Source organism: Ursus maritimus, unplaced genomic scaffold (assembly GCF_017311325.1).
Source record: "Ursus maritimus isolate PB19 unplaced genomic scaffold, ASM1731132v1 scaffold_19, whole genome shotgun sequence".
Lineage (NCBI taxonomy): Eukaryota > Metazoa > Chordata > Mammalia > Carnivora > Ursidae > Ursus > Ursus maritimus.
The window spans coordinates 56,526,766-56,544,270 of NW_024424341.1; the positions used below are offsets into that span (position 1 = coordinate 56,526,766).

Below are 17,505 nucleotides of genomic sequence, written 5' to 3' on the forward strand. Positions count from 1 at the left end.
TGGCGGCGGGGGGGGGGGAGCGGGAGGTGGCCCCCGCCCGGGGTACTGGGGCGCCGCCGCCCCCATAAGGGGGTCCAGAAACTCGGGGGGGGCCGAGGCGGGGGGGGCCAGGGGCAAGTCGGCTAGAGAGCCCCGCTCTGCCCGCAGGGACGAGTCGTCCTCTGGGGGATGGGGGCAGCCAAGAGCAGGGTGGCCCCCCCAGCCAGCAACAGCTTCCCCCCGCTCCAGGGGCAGGCAGGAGCAGGCCCCCTCTCGGCTGCACAGGGGACAGGGCAGGGGGCCCCGGCGGCTGGGGCCACCCCCAAGGCTGCTGCTGTCCTCCCCCGGGGAGCTGCCCTCCTCCTCCTCCTCCTCCTCTTCTGCCCACGGGGCGGTACCCCGCTCCCCCAGCACCTCGGCAGGGTCTCCCGCCAGGGTCTCCCCGGCACCTCGGCCCTCGGGGTCCCAGCCGCTCAGGAGGAAGCTGCCTGATGCCGAGGACTGGGCTGGGAAGGGCCGAGCGGCAGGGAAGAGGGGGGAGGCCCAGGTCTCGGACACCAGCTGGGGGACCTCGGATGGCGCCTGGGAGGCCTGGGGGGCAGGCACTCCTGGGTCCAGGGGGTCCCAGTCATTGGGGAAGAGGGGCTCAGGTGGGGAGCCATGCTCCTCGAGACGGATGTAGTACTCGCTGCTCACTGAGGGGCTGCGGGCGCTGATGACCGGCAGCACGCTGGGCGTGGACAGCGCCTCATAGAAAGGGTTGGAGGGGTTGGCATGAGGGGCCGGGGGCGCGGACGCCGGCTGCCAAGGGGGCGCCCCCCCACCGCGGCCAGCCCCCCGCCGCGCCTTCTCCCACAGGCACTCAAGGTTGAGGCCACGGCTGCTCTCAGTGACCGTGAGCACATCGTCGGGGTCAGCCCCAGGGAAGCCATCCAGAAGGGGGAATGGTGAGGACAGGGTCCCTGGGCGGGGCGCGCTGTGCTGTGGGGGCCAGGGCCAAGGGAAGGGACCGTCTCGGGGTGGGGGGGGCGGGGGCGGGGGCCGAGGGGGACGCTCAGAGAGCAGGTAGGTGAGCTGCAGTTGGAGATCAGAAGCCGAAGGGCGCTGGGCAGGTGGCCGCCAGCAGGACTGCAGGATATCGTACCTGGGGGAGAGGGAGGAGGGGCAGGTGAGTCCCAGTGTGTGTGTGGAGGGGGCAGGGCGGGGAGAGACTCAGAGAGAGAAGAGGATGGAGATCTAGAGAGAGGGGACAGAGCCCCGGGGTGTGTGTGTGACAGAGATGGGGTGGCAGGCGGGGGGGGGGGCAGACCTAGAAGAGGGGAGAAAGCAAGGCAGATGTGAGGAAATGATGGTTAGGTGGCCTTCCTGTTTGGGCTGTGAGCTCCGGAATCAGAAACAAGCAAGCAGCGGGGGTCTTATAGGAGCGGAGAAACTAGGGTTCAAGTACCAGGTCTGCCACTCCCCGCCTCAGCGTCACCCCTTCCAAGCAGCAGACGCTTTCAAGCAGCAAAAGGTGTGGGGCCGTCCGCGCTCCACTCCAGGGGTTGTGGTGAGTGCTGAGTGAGATTACGGGTACTGTGCGGAGAGGTGAGGGGCTCTGGGACATCCTGGGGTGGGATGGGAAGGTCTGGGGTCGGAGCGGGGGGTCAGGCCCTGCCCTCACCAGTAGTCCGCATAGGGCAGCTTGAGCCTTGGCCGGGCCAGCTTGACGTGCTGCTGGCGGACCACGAAGGCGAGGACCTCCTCGTCTGAGAGGTGGCGGTAGGGCTGTGCCCCAAACTCAAAGAGCTCCCACAGGGTCACCCCCAGGGACCTGCGAGGAGCAGAGGGCGGAGAGAGGTCAGAGCCCTGCCCTGCTTCGCCTGGGGGCCTCCCCTCCAGCCTCCGTTGCCACGGCCATAGAACCCGGGACCCTTGCAGCTTCCTTGCCACCCTCGGCTCCGCGCGGCCCCGGGGGGGACTCACCAGATGTTGCTCTCGCGGCTCTGGTCCACCACCATGAAGGTCCCATGCAGCTCCCCAAGGAGCTCGGGCGCCGCCCAGCGCAGCGGGATCCAGAGGCGCTCGGGGGTCAGGTAGTAGTCCTCCTGGGGGGCGGACCCGAGCGCGGTCAGGCGGGTCGGGGTCCTCCCCCGCCCCCCGCCCTGATGGAGGGCAGCCCCCACCTTATAGTTGCTGTGGGCTAGCCCATAGTCTCCGATGCGCACGGTGAGGTCGGAGGTCAGCAGGCAGTTGCGCAGAGCCAGGTCACTGGGGGCGGGGCAAGGACGTGAGGTGAGAAGGGGACAGTCTGGGACAGACGGCCCGCCTTGCCTACACTCCGCCCACCGTGCAGGCTCCGCCCCTTCTCTCTTTGCGTTACTCCTCTTCCCCTGCCCTGATTCGCCCGCCTCCACTCCTGACTCCGCCCCCTCTCCTTCTGACCCCTCCCAGCCCACGGCTCCTCCCCCTTTCCTCTGTGACCCCTCCCCTCCCGATTCCTCCCCCTCTCCTGACTCCTCCCTGTCTTCTGACTCCTCCCCTCCGGACTCTGCCACTTTCGGGCTTTCTCCCCTGGTTGAGCCCCCTCCCTGTGGCCCTACCTCCCACCCCCATAGCCTCGCCTCCCTCCCCTAGGTAGTACCCCCTACACACTCTTCCCCGCGGCCCCCGGCAGCCACCTGTGCACGTAGTTGTGGGAGTGGAGGTGAGCCAGCCCGCGGGCGATCTCCAGGCCCATCCTCTGCAGCGTCCGCAGGTCTCGAGGGGGCAGCTCAGGGGACAGGCCCTCAGGGGGCCTCTGGGCCCGGAGGTAACGTTTAAGGTCCCCCTGGGAGGGAGGGGTGGGTGGGTCAGTACCACCCTCTTCCAGGGACCCACCATCCAGCCTGTCCGAGACGAGGATGCGGGCGGCCTCTGCACTCGGCGGGCAGTCCCTCCGAGCCTCAGTTTCCTCTGCCGCTTGGAAGGGCATAACCACAGAACCCACCTCGCAGGCTAGTTCACTGAGCGCATCTGAGCGAGCGCCCATCTACAGTAAAGCGCTCGAGGAACTTCAGCGCACGTCGCACGTGCTATTGCCCAAGATTCCCAGGACCCTAGGCTTCCCAGCCCCCCGCCTGTCCAGCCCGCCACCCTGCCCTCCCTCGGCAGAGCCTCACCAGTTGACAGAACTCCATAATCAGCAGGAAGGGAAGTGTCTCCACACAGACGCCCAGGCACTGGAGGACGTTGGGGTGCTGCAGGCTCCTGGGGTGGGGGTGGGGAGGCGGCAGGGTTAGGAACCTCGAGCTTCCATCCCACCGCCGCAGACCTCTGTCCCACCCCAGCCTCCCCGCCACACCAGAATGTCGCTTCCACCTGTTTGGTCTAGGTCTGTTCCACCTCCTGACTCCCGGCCACACCCCCACATTCATGCCCCTTCCATACACACCCTCCTTCCCCAGGTCCCCATCTCAGGACTATCTGCCAGTTCCCAGGTCAGACCCCTGGCAAGGGGAAGGTGCCTCCTTGCCCTCCTTCCTCTTCACCTCACCCCAGCTCAGCCCCTTCCCTCCCCACAGCCTGGCTGGAGCCTCTTCCTCACCTCCTGGACTCTCTTCTCAGCCTCCACCCGGCCTCCCTGCCTCCGGTCTCTCCCTTGCAGTCTGTCTCTGACATGCCACGCGCCTGCTCACAGCCCTCCGTGGCTCCCCCGCACCCGGGGACAAAGCAAGTCTCACTCCTGGGTCTTTCCTGCCCTTTCTCAACATCGCTTCTCCCCACCCCGCCCTGTGTGTCTCCCCAGACTCACAGGGGCCCGAATAGGTGCCAGGCCTTTGCACTTACACTTCACTCTGTAACGAGCCCTCCACTCAGCGGAGTCCTCCCCATCCCTCAGGCCTCAGCTTCAACATCATTTCCCCAAGAAACCTCACTGCCCTCAAGCCCCCTCCTTTATCCTCACACTGTGGGTAAGAGTCAGGCTGGGGGGTGGGCCAGAGGGTTGAATCCTGAGTCCACCTTTTTTTTTTTTTAAATCATCTCTACCTCCAAAGTGGGGCTCGAACTCAGGACCCCGAGATCAAGCGTCGCATGCTCTGGGGCGCCTGGGTGGCTCGGTGGGTTAAGCCGACCGACTCTTGATTTCAGCTCAGGTGGAGATCTCAGGGTCACGGGCTGGAGCCTCGCATCAAGGCTCTGTGCTGTGCATGGAGCCTGCTTGGGATTTTCTCTCTCTCTCTCTCCCTCTCCCTCTGTCCCTCCTCGCTCATATGCTCTCTCTCGCTCTCTCTCTCTAATAAATAAATCTTAAGGAAAAAAAAAAAAGAGTCTCATGCTCCACCCACTGAGCCAGCCGCGTGCCGCCCAAGTCCCCCTTCGGCAGGTGTGTAACCCCAGAGAAATCACTTCACCTCTTCCCGCCTCGATTTTCCCCAGCTGTAAAATGGGCACAGTCATAGTAACTCCCTCAGACGGTTGTGGAGAGGAAGTGACTGAGACCAGAGAGGAGCCTCCACACAGTGGAAGATCCTCGCTATTATTACTGCTTTTATGTTCCCAGGCCAACATATTGCTTGATTTTCATATTGCCCCACACTCTCCTGCCGTCCCACCTTTGCAGCTGCTGTCCCCTCTGCTGGAACAGGCTTCCCACCACGCCTGTGTGGCCGATCCCTCCCAGCCAGCCCCACCTCCCCCAGGATTCCACAGCTCCCCTCTCTGTCACGTGCTGCCTTGTTGCCTCCTGGCACGGGTCAGTCTCTGACATTTGCTTCTTACAATTTCCTTCTTCATTTGTTTATGGCATATCTCCTCCACTAGGGGGGGAGCCCCACTAGGACAAGAATTTGGGGCTTTCTGTTCAGGTGGTCATGTCCCCAGTGCCTAGACAGGGGCTCAATAAAAATGGGCATAATGAAGGATTTTACCCGGATACTCAGCCTGGGGGTCTGTAGGAAGGTGAAAACACGCCAGGCTTGCAGCCCAGCCAGTAACTGTCCCACTGGCGTCTGGCCGGGGGCAGGGGCTACTGGTGTGCCGTGGGGCCAGTGCCCAGGCTCACTTCTCCACCTGGGAGAACTGTGCCTCGAACCCCTGCCTGGCCCAAGAATCACAAGACCAAGCAGTCATAAAGCACCCGGTGTGTCCTGGGGATTGACAAACGGCTGGAGCTCTGAAGGTGGGATTTAGGTTGGCAGATGTGGAAACATGCTTGGCTGTATTGCACATCTACTATTCTGAGCCAAGGCCGGCCACTTCTGCTCTCCAACCCTCCCAGCCACCCCCCTGGGCAAGATGACGTTTCCCCCTAAATCCAGAGGAAATAGAGGCTCAGAGAGGTAAAGCGATTGGTCCAGGGTCACACAGCTGGTAACAGTGGCGGCGTGCCCGCAGCCCACCCCCGCCGCCCTGAGCTGCCAGTGTCGTCCCGCGCTCTCCAACAGAACCTTCTGTGAAGGTGGAAATGTTCTGGAGCTGAGCTGTCTCACATGGGAGCCACTGGCCATATGTGGCTACTGAACACTTGAAATGTGCTGCGTGTAGCTGAAGAAATGAATTTTTCATTTGATTTCGTCTTAGTTAACATAAATTTAAATAGCCATATGTGGCTAGCGGTTGCCAGCACGGGCCTCGGGAGAGGCAGGCAAATAAGCAAGTAAGCCGATGAAGTACATGTTAGGAAGAAAGCACACGAATTGGTGTGATGAAGCATCCCAGGGCCCTCCTTGCGTGGGAGTGCGTGTGTGTGTGTGTGTGTGTGTGTGTGTGTGTGTAAGGGCAGGCCTTTCTGGCCAGACACCGGAGGAGGGGAAGGCAGCCCACTATCTGGAGCTGGGGGTGAGTGAGCCAGGAATGATATTCTAGACAGAGGGAACAGCAAGGACAAAGGTCCTGAGGCAGGAAAGAGACTGTTATGGGAAAGGATCCGTGAAGAGGCCGGAATGCCTGGGCCAAGAGGCCCAGTGGCAGGAAGGGAACAGAGGCAGGCCTCGCAGGGTGTGTGGGCTGTACAGAGGCGTGGGACTTTGTCCTGCAGGCAATAGGGAGCCATGGGAGGCTGTGGAGCATGACGGTGATAAAGTCCAGTGTCTGTATCTCTCAGGGTAGACCCCATTTTTACAATTTTTGAAAAAGGTTCTCTGTATAATATCCTTTCCATGACAGGCCAATTACTATCTCGATAGGCATTTACGTAGCAAATGTTTGTCTAGTGCTTGACCAGAAGCCCTTAGAGTGGAGGGGAGACCAAGCAGAGGAGGGACAGGGTCCTGCCTTCCCAGTAGGGGTGGGAAGTGAGGTGACGAACTCAGGGCCGCTTTGCATGCCAGCTCTGGGCCCCGGTCCGTGATGCCTTCCTCACCCGCAAGCAGGGGCCTGAGGAAGGGAACAACCACTATGAACCCAGGGCTTCACGCAAAATCTCACATCCTCTCAGCCGCCCTCTCCATGGGCTTCCCAGACTCACTTCCTAGATGAAGATTCTGAGGTTCAGAGAGGCAAATTCTGTCCATCAAGTCGCACAGCCAGGAAGAAGTAGATCCAGGATTCAAACCACGTTTGACCTGACGCTTGACTCCTCCCGCTCCCTAAGGTCACCTCCCTGAGCTGGGAACCCGTATCTTGGGGCCTCCAGGGCCCACGTCCGCTGAGACGTGCCCGGTACCTGTAGGGCTGTGCTTCCGAGATGAACTTTCGCTGCTCCAGGGGCCCCGCGCTGGCTCGCAGCTCCTTCACCACCACCTGGGCTGGGGTGTAGTCGGAGAAAATCTCTCCCAGGATCACCTGGTCAAGGGGGACCGGGGAGTCAGTGCCTGCAGTCTCCCCAGCCCCAGCCCCAGGGCCACCTCCACCCCACTGCATGGCTCCAGCTTCCCCCTTCTTTCCAGCCTCTCCCTTCAGATCCCATCACCCTTGTCCCCCCCAACAGATGCAGAGTGAGAGACTCACGGGCCCAGAGTCCGATGGATGCAGGGACGGATGGAAGGATGGACAGACGGACGCGTGGAGAGCCAGGTGGCGAGGCAGAGTGGTCAATGGAGTGAGGAGGGAGGCGCTGACTGACAGATGTGGGGGGATGGGGTAGGCGGGAGCAGGTGAGAGGTGGACAGAGGTGAGGGCGCTGGGTGGGCTGAGGGGCAGGGGACAGATGAGAAGTGGTGGGAGCGGGGGAGGGGGGAAGGACACAGAACAGGAGCACAGCCCTGGATTGTATGGACCCCCCTCCCTCCCCACCCCCAGACCCACTCACCTTCCCAAACCAGCCACTCCCAATCTCTTGTAAGTAGCTGAGGTGCTGGCGGCTAAGGCCCAGGGGGGTGGTCATGTCTGAGGGGGGGCAAAAAGGGGGAGGCCCCTTAGCCTCTCTCCCCTTCCAAATGCCACTGACCACACTACCCCCAACTCAGTGCGGACTGGGGTCAAAGCAGATACCAATCTCTTTTCATTGGCCATCCCAACATTCCCTGATGGATCTCAGACTCCTCATTGGCTGCCCGTAAGTTCCCAGCATCCAATCCATCCTTCCCTTTGGCGTTTCAAGAGCCTGTGACTTGACTTCAGCCTGCCATTGGCTGCCACTGAGACTGAGCTCGAAGCTGACCTCACCACTGATTGCCCCACAAGAATCACCAAATCTGGTTTTGGATTAACCGACGGCTTCCACCACGATGATCTCTGACTCCCTATAGGCCGCTTCCAGGATTCTGTGGCTCCCACCTCCCCCGTGTTTCCCCTTGGCTGCGGGGGACCTCAGCTCCCTGGCCCCTGAGGGAAGACTCTCAGGGCTTTCCACCCTGTCCCGTGGGACCGTGGGATCCTAGTCAAGGTGTGGAGAGTACCTGAGTGTGAAGGCTGCGGGGCAGGCATCGGCAGGGAGACCTCAGCCAGCGGGAGAATGTAGACATCAGGCAGCGACTGTGAGGAGGAAGTCTCCTCCGCGGGGGGAGTATACTCCCCGGAGCAATCCTCCCCTTCAGGGTTCTCAAACTCCTGGGGCCGGGAGAGGTGAGGGGTGGGAGAACACAGGGCTGAGCACGCCATCACCCTTCTCGACGGTGTGTGTCCCCGTCTTTCTTATAGCTGTCCCCCGATATTCAGCCCAAGACTCCGCCTCTTGCCAGAACTTCAGGCCAGAAGGTGCTCTCAGACTTACTGCCCCTCTCCCCCACCAACTACCTGGGTTGGGGGGCTAAAGGCCTCGCTGGAGTCTTCCTCCCCACTTGACTCCCCGCATGCACCTCACCTTGAAGCCGACATCACCCCGTTTGCAACACAGACAGGTGAGGAGGAGAAAGATGAAGGCCAGCAGGCCGGAGCAGGAAATGAGGACCACGGCGTAGGGAGGAGCCAGAGGGGCCCGGCCCAGGGCGAATCCATCTGTGGGCACAAGACTGGGCTGGGGTCCCGGCTGCAAGCCCTAAACTCCCCAGACTCCATGCCCCTCCCATCCTGGCCAAGAGTGACTACAACTCCCATAATGCTCTGCAACCAGGGGCTCCTTGGCAGAGGAGCCGGATGGCCTAGGGCATTGTGGGAGTTGTAGTTTGAGGCCTTCTCAGGTGGTTGGGTTGGGGGTGGGGTCCCTCCTCTCGCCCCAATCTGGGACCCCCCCCCCCCATCACATCACCGCAGGCTTGGATGAATTCCAGTGAGGATTGAGGGAAGGAAGTGTAATAGTGGAGCCTGGAGCTCTCAGAATTTAAAATACGCTCCAACGGACAGTCTCATTACCCCCTATTTGGGCAAGAGGATGAGCCCCCCAACTGCAGGCGGGGAGAAGATTCTTGCCCCACGCTGGAACCCCCTAGTTACGGGGGTTGAGGCCTGTCTCTTTTAGGGACTCGTAGAGCACACACATGTCCTCTGTCCCCAGCGCAAGCCCCTGAGAAGGGAACTCCGCAAGCCCTGGGTCTCCCCCAAAGCTAAAGGCAGCCTCCTATGCTGTGTCCCCCTTAGAAATAGTATTCCTCCCTCTGCCCCCAATTCTCCCAGAGGCCCCGTCCTTCCCAGCTCCCTGCACACACCTGCACACACACATGCGTGTGCACACACACATGTTGCCCAAACGGACCCCCTCCCCACCCAGCCCCCAGCCTTCCTCCCACAGGCCCTGCTGACAGAGGCACCGTCCCCACGGCTCCCCAGGCCCCGGCTCGGCTGCGGGGAGACGCGCACGCAGGTGACGGAACCGGAGCGCCGCGGACCGACCCCAGGGCAGGCCCGGGGTGGGGGTGGGGGCCGCCGGACAGCCGGATGGCCGGACACACTCACCGGGGTGGGCCGGGGACGCCAGGCAGCCGGAGGCGGAGACGGCCGCGAGGAGGATGAGGGCGCCGGGGGCAGGCATCTTGTCGAGGATGGAAGGGAGGTGGAGGTGGTGGCGGCTGGGGAGGAGGGGGGGGCGGGCCCTCAGCCCCCAGCCATGGGGACCCGCGCGACCCTGGCCTCCCCCCGGCCCAGGAGAGGGGCAGGAGACGCAGGACAGGGGGAGGGAGGGGCTGCTTACTGGCTCAGGTACCCCCCTCCCCCTCTTTGAAGGGACAGACAGATGAAGGGATGGAGAGGCGGACAGAGGAGAGGAGCTGGGGAGCCGGGGTTGCTGGGGTGGGGGGGAGAGGGTAGAATGGGGGGGGAGAATGAGGGCCCCGCCCCCGAGGGCAGCCAGGATTGGGGGAGCAGAGAGCCTGTCAGAGGAAGGGTGGGAGGAGGGAGGATGGAGGGAGGATGGAGCGTCGTCATGGCAACTGGCTCCCCAGTAGCATTGGCTGCCAGGAGGGAGGGGAGGAGGAGGGACAGACAGGGACCAGCAGACCCTTGTGGGGGGCGCAGGGCCCACAGTGCCTGGCCCGGACACTGCTGTGACACGCCACCAGCATGGACACGTGTGCTCCACGCCGAGATGCAGATGTCAGGCAGGCACACGCAGCCCGCACATGCCTGACACACGTCGCAGAGACCCTCACAGACAAGCACATCACATACAAAGGTGGACAGCCATCGGCAGACGGGGACACGTACACGTCACACACAAAGACGCAGGGACGACGGGCTGCACTGGGTACGCACAGGCAGGCCGGCCCCCGGCACAGATGCACCCCGTCACACAGGAACAGCAAAGCATCACAAAGACCCACACATGCCACAAAGTAAAGCCCCGAATACACAGACAGCCACACCACACACAAAGATCCACGCGGACACCCCGGCGACATGCTGAGGCACACACAGTCACAACACACAGACATTCCACAAACGGGCGACAGAGAACACTCATCGGTACCAGCATCACATACACGGACACACAGACACTCGCATCACACACAGACACACAGACACACGACATACACTCCCATAGATGCACGTGTCACATGCACGAATATACACAGACACACAGCAGATGCATGAGAGACACGTATGTCACAAACCCGAACACACACACAACACACATATTCACAGGTACATAAAAGATACGCATCCCTCACACAAACCCACCCTTGACTCCCCCGAACACACAGACACATGTCACATACCCAGATACACATCGACACTCACAACACATACATGGATAGAGACACAACACAAAGAATTACACATGCGTACACAGCTACACAAATCACATGCGAAAACACACATAAATACACCACGCACCCACACGTACAGACACACATCATTTCTAAATACACTCAGCCATACGCATTCTACATAAACACACAGACACACACATCAGATACATAGACACAAAGACACATCACAGGCCTAAACACAGGGACAGACACATTACAGATATGCACACATTTCAGACAAAGTCACAAAGACACATTACCCATCGTCTCCACACCTCACATACGCAAATACACACAAGGACACATACCACATACCAAGACGCAGACACGCACTACGCTTACAAAAACGCACACACCGCAAATACCCACACTTCCTACGAGGTTACGCAGCCATGACATAGCCAGAGACCCTTGCTTCATACAAAAGATACACAATCATGGTTTATTTTATTTATTTATTCTTCTGAGCATTTACTCTGCGCCGGGCAGTGTTCTCAGCACGTTACCCAACAGCCCTTTGAGACAGGTACTTTCATCAGCCCCATCGTACAGATGAGGAAACTGAGTCAGCCGGGAAGTGGCAGAGTTGGGGACTGGAAGTCGGTGCGACAGGGACACAGACAAAACAGACAAGGACGCCCACGTCACGTGCCAGGCCGCCGCCGTCGGGGGGTTCACACCCCACCCCACAGCACCCCAAGCTGCAGACACACCGGAAGCACGGACTCGCACCCTGCGCGGGACGTCCCCGCCATCCGTGAGCACCTGTGATGCGTCCCTCCCGCGTGAGGCCGGGCTGGAGCTACGCAGCCCGGACGCAGCCTCACGACGCACCGCGGCGGCGACCCAGGCCCCCCCTTCCCTGCGCTCCCGCCCCGCCCCCAGCGGGGGGGAGTCCAAGACACCCCCCCCCCCGCCGCGGGCGCAGCAGGGACGCGCGGCTCAAGCACCCCGCGGCTCACAGCCCTCCCCATCGGGGGCCCCGGGGAGGGGGAGGGGCCGCCTCTCGGGGTCTCACTTGGGGAAACTGAGGCAGGTTCATCGCGCGAGGAGGGGTGGGGGTTAGAGGGCGCCGAGACCATGGCTGGCAGGTGAACTGACTAGGAGGCGGGTAGAGAGAACGAAATTGAGAGCTGGGAGGGGGGGAAGCTCTGAAGATGCAATCAACTGCCCCGGTGGCTGAAGGGCACAGAACCTGGCGAGAGCAGAGGCTCATGGGAAGTGTAGTCCCAGCCCTGAGACTTGTGGGAAATGTAGTTCTGGTTCAGCCCGAAGGGAGGCTCGGGTTCATCGCCTACCGGAGGGAAGCCGGAGCAGGAGCCGGCGGCCGGCAACCTGGGTCTTTGGAAAACAGTGTGGACAGAATTTTTGAGTCCTAGAGAACGGCGCAGACGGGGTTGCAGTCCTAACTCTGTCCCTGGCTCACTCTTCATTTATTCACTCCACAAACTCTTATTCAATGCGTGCTATGTACAGAGGCAGGCCCGATGCCAGAATCGGGGCTTGCAGCAAGGAAGGAGTCAAACCGGTTCCCTGCCCTTCAGGGGCGGGGTCGTCCCAGGGGTTTACCGAGAGTCCTCCGCCGGAGTGTTTCAGACTGTGAGCTGTGGGCCATTACTGAGGTGTGACATCAAGCTTGTGGCTCGTGACCAGAGTTTTGTTGGGAAATAAAATAGAATAAGCTAGAACATAGCAGAGTGCCTGATCGCGTGGGGGAAATATCCCTGCATGGAACTTGGATTTCTGACAGGTCCCTTATCCGAAACCCGGCGGCCAGGTGTGTTCCGGATGTGGGAATTTTGAGACCCTAGGAATTCACGCTGTGCGTTCTCAACGGCCCCTGTGTGGTCTGCGGCAGGGCTGCCGTCGTTTTCATACCTCTGTGGTGAGATCTATGGACAGCCCCGCTAAGGGGGAGAAATAAAATTAAGATTCTTTATCTGTTTAGGTCAAATTCTGCCTCCAAAGTGACGATCAAACTTTCTGGTTTGGGACCTTTATTGATTTCAAAACCATGGACAGGTCAACCGGTCTCAAAGTGTGGTTCAGGGTCCCCTGGGGGTCCCCCAGACCCTGTCAGGGAATCCGAGAGGTCAAAATTCTTTTCCTTTGTTTTCTTTTTTTTTTTTAAGTTTGTTTATTTTTTTTAGTAATCTCTACACCCAGCATGGGGCTCAAACTCATGACTCCGGGATCGAGAGTCGTGCGCTCTATCGACTTGAACCAGCCAGGCAGCCGCAAAATTATTTTCATACTAACACTGACGCGTTACCTGCGTTTCTCACTCATTCTCTCATGAGCTTACACTGTTTTAGGAGCTGCACGGGTGCACTATCGTGAGGAAACACAAGCAGGTACAAGGAACAAATCTTCCGTTGAGCCAGACGTTACAGATACAGCTGCAAAACGGTAAAAACAATGCCACTCTCTTACTATTTTTTTTATTATTATTATTAAAAAGATTTTTTTTATGTATTTGAGAGAGAGATTGGGGGAGAACACCCAGGACCCTGAGATCATGACCTGAACCTAAGGCAGACGCTTCACCGACTGAGCCATCCTGGCGCCCCAATTCTTTTTTTATTATTTAAAAAAATTTTTTAAAGTTTTATTTATTTAAGTAATCTCTACCCCCCACGTGGGGCTCAAACTCATGGCCCTGAGATCAAGAGTCACATGCTCTTTTGACTGCGCGAGCCAGGCACCCCATCACTCATTTTGTTTGTTTGTTTGTTTGTTTGTTTGTTTGTAAAACTCATTATTTGTATTGACAGGTTTATATGTTAACTGCATCAGGGTTTATTATGTTTTTTAAACGCGATAATAAACATTGCGAACATATATCAGTTTTAATTTCTAGCGTGGTAAATATGGATAGACAGAACCCCCATAAATAATAGCCCTTTGGAGTCCTTCATAATTTTAAGAGTGCAAAGGCTTGAGAGCCGCTGCTCTGTGTCTAGTATGTGCCAGTCATAAGAAATTCATTCAGTCAGTCATTCACTGTGTCACAGTAAAACCTGAAATATCGTCAAGAGAAAGTGACATGAAACTGAGACCCCGTGGGAGTCAGCCAGAGAAAAGGACAGGGAACAGTGTGTTTGGGCAGAGGGAACTGCACATGCAAAGGGGAAGGTAGGAGGAGGTTGTTGAGTGGGGCGAAGTGAGAACAAAAAGTTTAGTTTGCTTTCTTCGTGGGCCAGGCACTGATGCTCGCCCATCTTCATGGAAACCCACCTAGCGTGGAGGTAACCACTGGGCAAAAGGTCACTCAGACATGCAACTTTAAACCGTGCCAAATGCATTGAGGGAGAGGACGGGGGCGGGGGGGGGGGNACTTAGGCTGGGGAGGAGTCAGGAGAGGCTTTTCTAGGAAGGTGACAGTAAAGCCCAGATCTGAGAGGGGAAGGAAAGAGTTGGGAAGAGAGCAGGGCAAAGAGTACTGGGGCAGAGGGAATAGCACGGGGGCGGGGGGATGGCTATGAGGCTTGGGGTATCAAAAAGTGCATAGGAGGCTGGCGCGGCTGGGTCTGAATGGGTAGGGGGTGGGGACAGGAGTAATGTCAGAGAGGCGAGCAGGAGCCGGTTCACTGGGTCAGAGGGTGAGGACCTCGGGTTTATTCTCAGCCAATGAGGTTACGGAAGAGTCCTGAGGGGAGGAGGGGCAGGATCTGACCTCGGGGCTAACGGGCTCCCTCTGCTGATGGTGCGAGGAAAGACAGGGTGGAAACGGGGAGCCGAGGGCTGGGGCCACTGCCCGGTGCAGGTGAGAGCCAGTGGCAGACCCAGGACACTACTGGCAGTGGGAGCAGAGAGGAGCGGGTGGCTTCAGGACAAACACAGGCGTCCTCGAGGATGTGGAGATATCGGAGCTGGTGGAAACCGTGCAGTTGCTTTAGAAGACGGTCTGACGGCGCCTCGGGCATTAAACACAGAATTCCTCCGCCGTCCAGCACCCGAGCTGCGAGGTGTCTACCCACGAGGAGTGACAGCACGTGTCCACACGAACACCTCTACATGCGTGTTCCCAGCAGCATGAATCAGAACAGCCCCAGTGCCCATGGGCTGGGCAGAGGGCAGACGGAGCAGGGTAGATGCAGAAACGAGCATCATTCAGCCACAAAAGGGAGTGAATTCGTGGTGGGCGCGGCAGCAGGAATGAACATCGACCCCTCTGTGCTGAGTGAAAGAAGCCAGCCCCCAATGGCCGCGTCTAGTAGGGTTCCATTTGTAGGAAATGTCTAGAATAGGGTAATCAGATAGAAAGGAACTTAGTGGTTGCCTTGGGATGGGGGGAGCTAAGGGATTTCTCCCTGGGGATGGTGAGCGCGCGCTAAAACGGATGGTGGGGATAGTTGCACCACTCGGTGAATACACTAAAGACCACTGAAATGTACAATTTAAGGGGGCAAGTCGCGTGGCGTGTGAATTCTAAGCTGTTGAATTTGGGCAGGAAGCTGGACCAGTCTCGGTGGTGGTTTGGGCACGGGACCGAGGGAGAAGGAAGTGTCTAGATTGCTCAGCAAGGTTGCTTAGACAACTGGATAGACGGAAGGGCCTCCTGCCAACATCATTTGTACAAAGCACTTCACACCTTTCCTGGTTAGCAGGACGTGCTCAACAAATGTCAGTTATTCTTGCTGCAACTATGGTGATCCTGTTGAAACTTGAATCAGATCCCGTCCCTCCTCTGCTCGGAACCCTTCTATGGCTCCCACTCACTCAGAGTAGAAGCAAAGTCTTCACAGTGGCCCTCAAGGCCGTAAAGATTGTCCCAAGTCCCTCCATGCCCTCTGAACCTCAGCTCCTACTCTCTCTGCCCCCTCCTCGTGTGCTCTGGCCAGATGAACTTCCAGGTTCCTCCCATATTCTAAGCTCAGTCCTGCCCCAGGGCCTTTGCACTTGCTGTTTTCGCTTCCTTGATATCCACTTGTCTCCTTCTTCACCTCCTTTCGGTTTATGCTCAAATGTCACCTCTTCAGTGAAGCACTCCCTGATCACCTTATTAATAACTGCATCCTCCCCCTCATCTCACGTATGGAATCCCTCTTTTTTCTCCCTCACCATGTGACACGCTAGATCTTTTACTTCTTTGCTTTGGTTGCTGTCGTTTCTCCCAGTAGAGCCCCATGAGGGCAGGGGACCTGTCTCTCCTGTTCCCTGCTGTTTTCCCAGCTCCTGGAGAGTTTCTGACACAGTAAATATCTGCTGAATGAAGAAAAGAATTCGAGGTCATTTCCTGTTGACGCATTTGCTGCTGAATTAAAACCGTGGCCCCTGCCCAGCCACTCCAGAGTCACCCACTCGGCACCGAGCCAGGGTCGATGAAAGAGAAGCTTCAGGAAAGGGTGGTATTTGGGCTCAGCTGTAACAGGAGCAGGGGCGAGGCTCAGGACGGGGGTGGGACGTGGAGAGGGGAGGACATTCCAGGCCGGGGGGATGGAGTGCACAAAGGTCTGGGGGTGTGAGACAGCTTGAAACATTTAGGAGACTTCCACCCGCCCCACCCACTGCCTCCCCCAGCTCAGTGGCTCGCACCCAAAACCTCACAGTCATTGTCAAATCCTGCCTTTTCTCACACCCCCACACCCAATCCGTCAGCTGGCTCTGCTTTCAAAATATTCCCAGAACCTGACCACCTCTCACCACCTCTGCTCCCACCGTCACAGTTTGCTCGGACTATCGCAGTACCCTCTCCAGGGACCTCCCTCCCTTGGCCCCGCACACATACACACACAGTCTCTTCTTGCCACGGCAGCCAGGAAAGCCTGCTAGCACCCAAGTCAGCTCACATCCTCCTCTGCTCCCAACTCTCCTGCAGCTCCCATCCCACTCAGAGTAAAAGCCCTTTGGCTCTTTACCCATGGCCCATGAGGCCCTAAATGGTCTGCCCCTCAATATTTCTCTTTCCTCATGTCTGGTTCTCTTGCCCTGACCACCCTCCCTCACCCGCCTCCAGCCACACAGGCCTCATTCCTGTTCCTTGAATCACACAGTGTAAATAAGAAACTGTCCCCAGGGCCTTTGCACTGGCTCTTTTTCTCAAGGGAATGCCCTTTCCCTAGATCTCCACCTGGCTGACCTCCTTGTTTCAGTCAGGGCTCTCTGCCCACATGTGACCTTCCCACAGGGGCCCTCCCCAGCCACCAAAGCTGCAGCCCCAATTTTGGCCTTCTCTGGGCCCTTAGCCCGGTTTTTCACTGTGTTTAGCTCTGCCTGAGGTCAGGCTGCACACTTGTTTGTGGAGCCCATTAAGGCAGGATCGTTGCTTATCTTGTTTCCAGCTCTCTCCCTGGTGCCTGTGCAAAGGAGGCGCTCAGGAATTGTGTGTCTAGTGATTAGAGGGGTGAGCCTGGGGTGCCAGGGGAGAAGAGCCCAGGCAGGGGGGCAGGGGTGAGATTGCCAGAACATCTTGTCTGCTGAGCCAAGTTGCTGAGCATCTCTGGGGCTGGGGGATGGGGCCCTTGCCCAGGATGACCAGAATCGGGGCGCGCAGCTGCCTCCTCCTTTTTAGAATCAAAGGGCCACAGGCGCGTGAGGGGCTCAGCGAGGGATATGCCATGAGTCACTATGCTGCCTCAAACCTAATTCACTCCCTCCTTCCCTCATCCATTCACTCATTCGGCAACTACAGGCCTCCATCCCAGCAAGCCAGGTGGCAGGGTCGCAAGGAAAGAAGCAGCAAGGAAAGCAGGTTAATGCCGCTATTTTTCTTCATTTTTTAAAAAAAGATTTTATTTATTTCTTTAAGAGAGCGATAGAGAGTGAGAACAAGGGGAAGGGCCAGAGGCAGAGGGAGAAGCAGGCTCCCCGCTGAGCAGGGAGCCCGATGTAGGACTCGATCCCAGGACCCCCAGGGATCACGACGACCTGAGCCAAAAGCAGCCACTTAACCGACTGAGCCACCCAGGCGCGCCCTTTACTTGATTTTTCTCGAGGCGTAATTTACATACAGTCACACCCACAGATCTTATGAGAGCAGTTGGATAAGTCTTCACAAATG

General features: G+C 58.4%; 1 protein-coding gene across 1 annotated transcript in view; it reads right to left on the reverse strand.

Annotated features, from left to right (window-relative positions):
- Positions 1 to 9,286, reverse strand: part of LMTK3 (lemur tyrosine kinase 3) — an 18,057-nt gene extending 8,771 nt beyond the window's left edge. Inside the window, 11 exon segments of the mRNA XM_040634430.1 lie at positions 1 to 1,123; positions 1,643 to 1,792; positions 1,945 to 2,066; positions 2,145 to 2,292; positions 2,640 to 2,788; positions 3,120 to 3,207; positions 6,605 to 6,723; positions 7,190 to 7,266; positions 7,779 to 7,929; positions 8,183 to 8,316; positions 9,211 to 9,286. The exon segment at positions 1 to 1,123 is cut by the window's left edge and continues 9 nt beyond it. Of these exon segments, the coding sequence (XP_040490364.1) occupies positions 1 to 1,123; positions 1,643 to 1,792; positions 1,945 to 2,066; positions 2,145 to 2,292; positions 2,640 to 2,788; positions 3,120 to 3,207; positions 6,605 to 6,723; positions 7,190 to 7,266; positions 7,779 to 7,929; positions 8,183 to 8,316; positions 9,211 to 9,286 (2,337 nt within the window).
- Between the last annotated feature and the right edge of the window lie 8,219 nt (positions 9,287 to 17,505).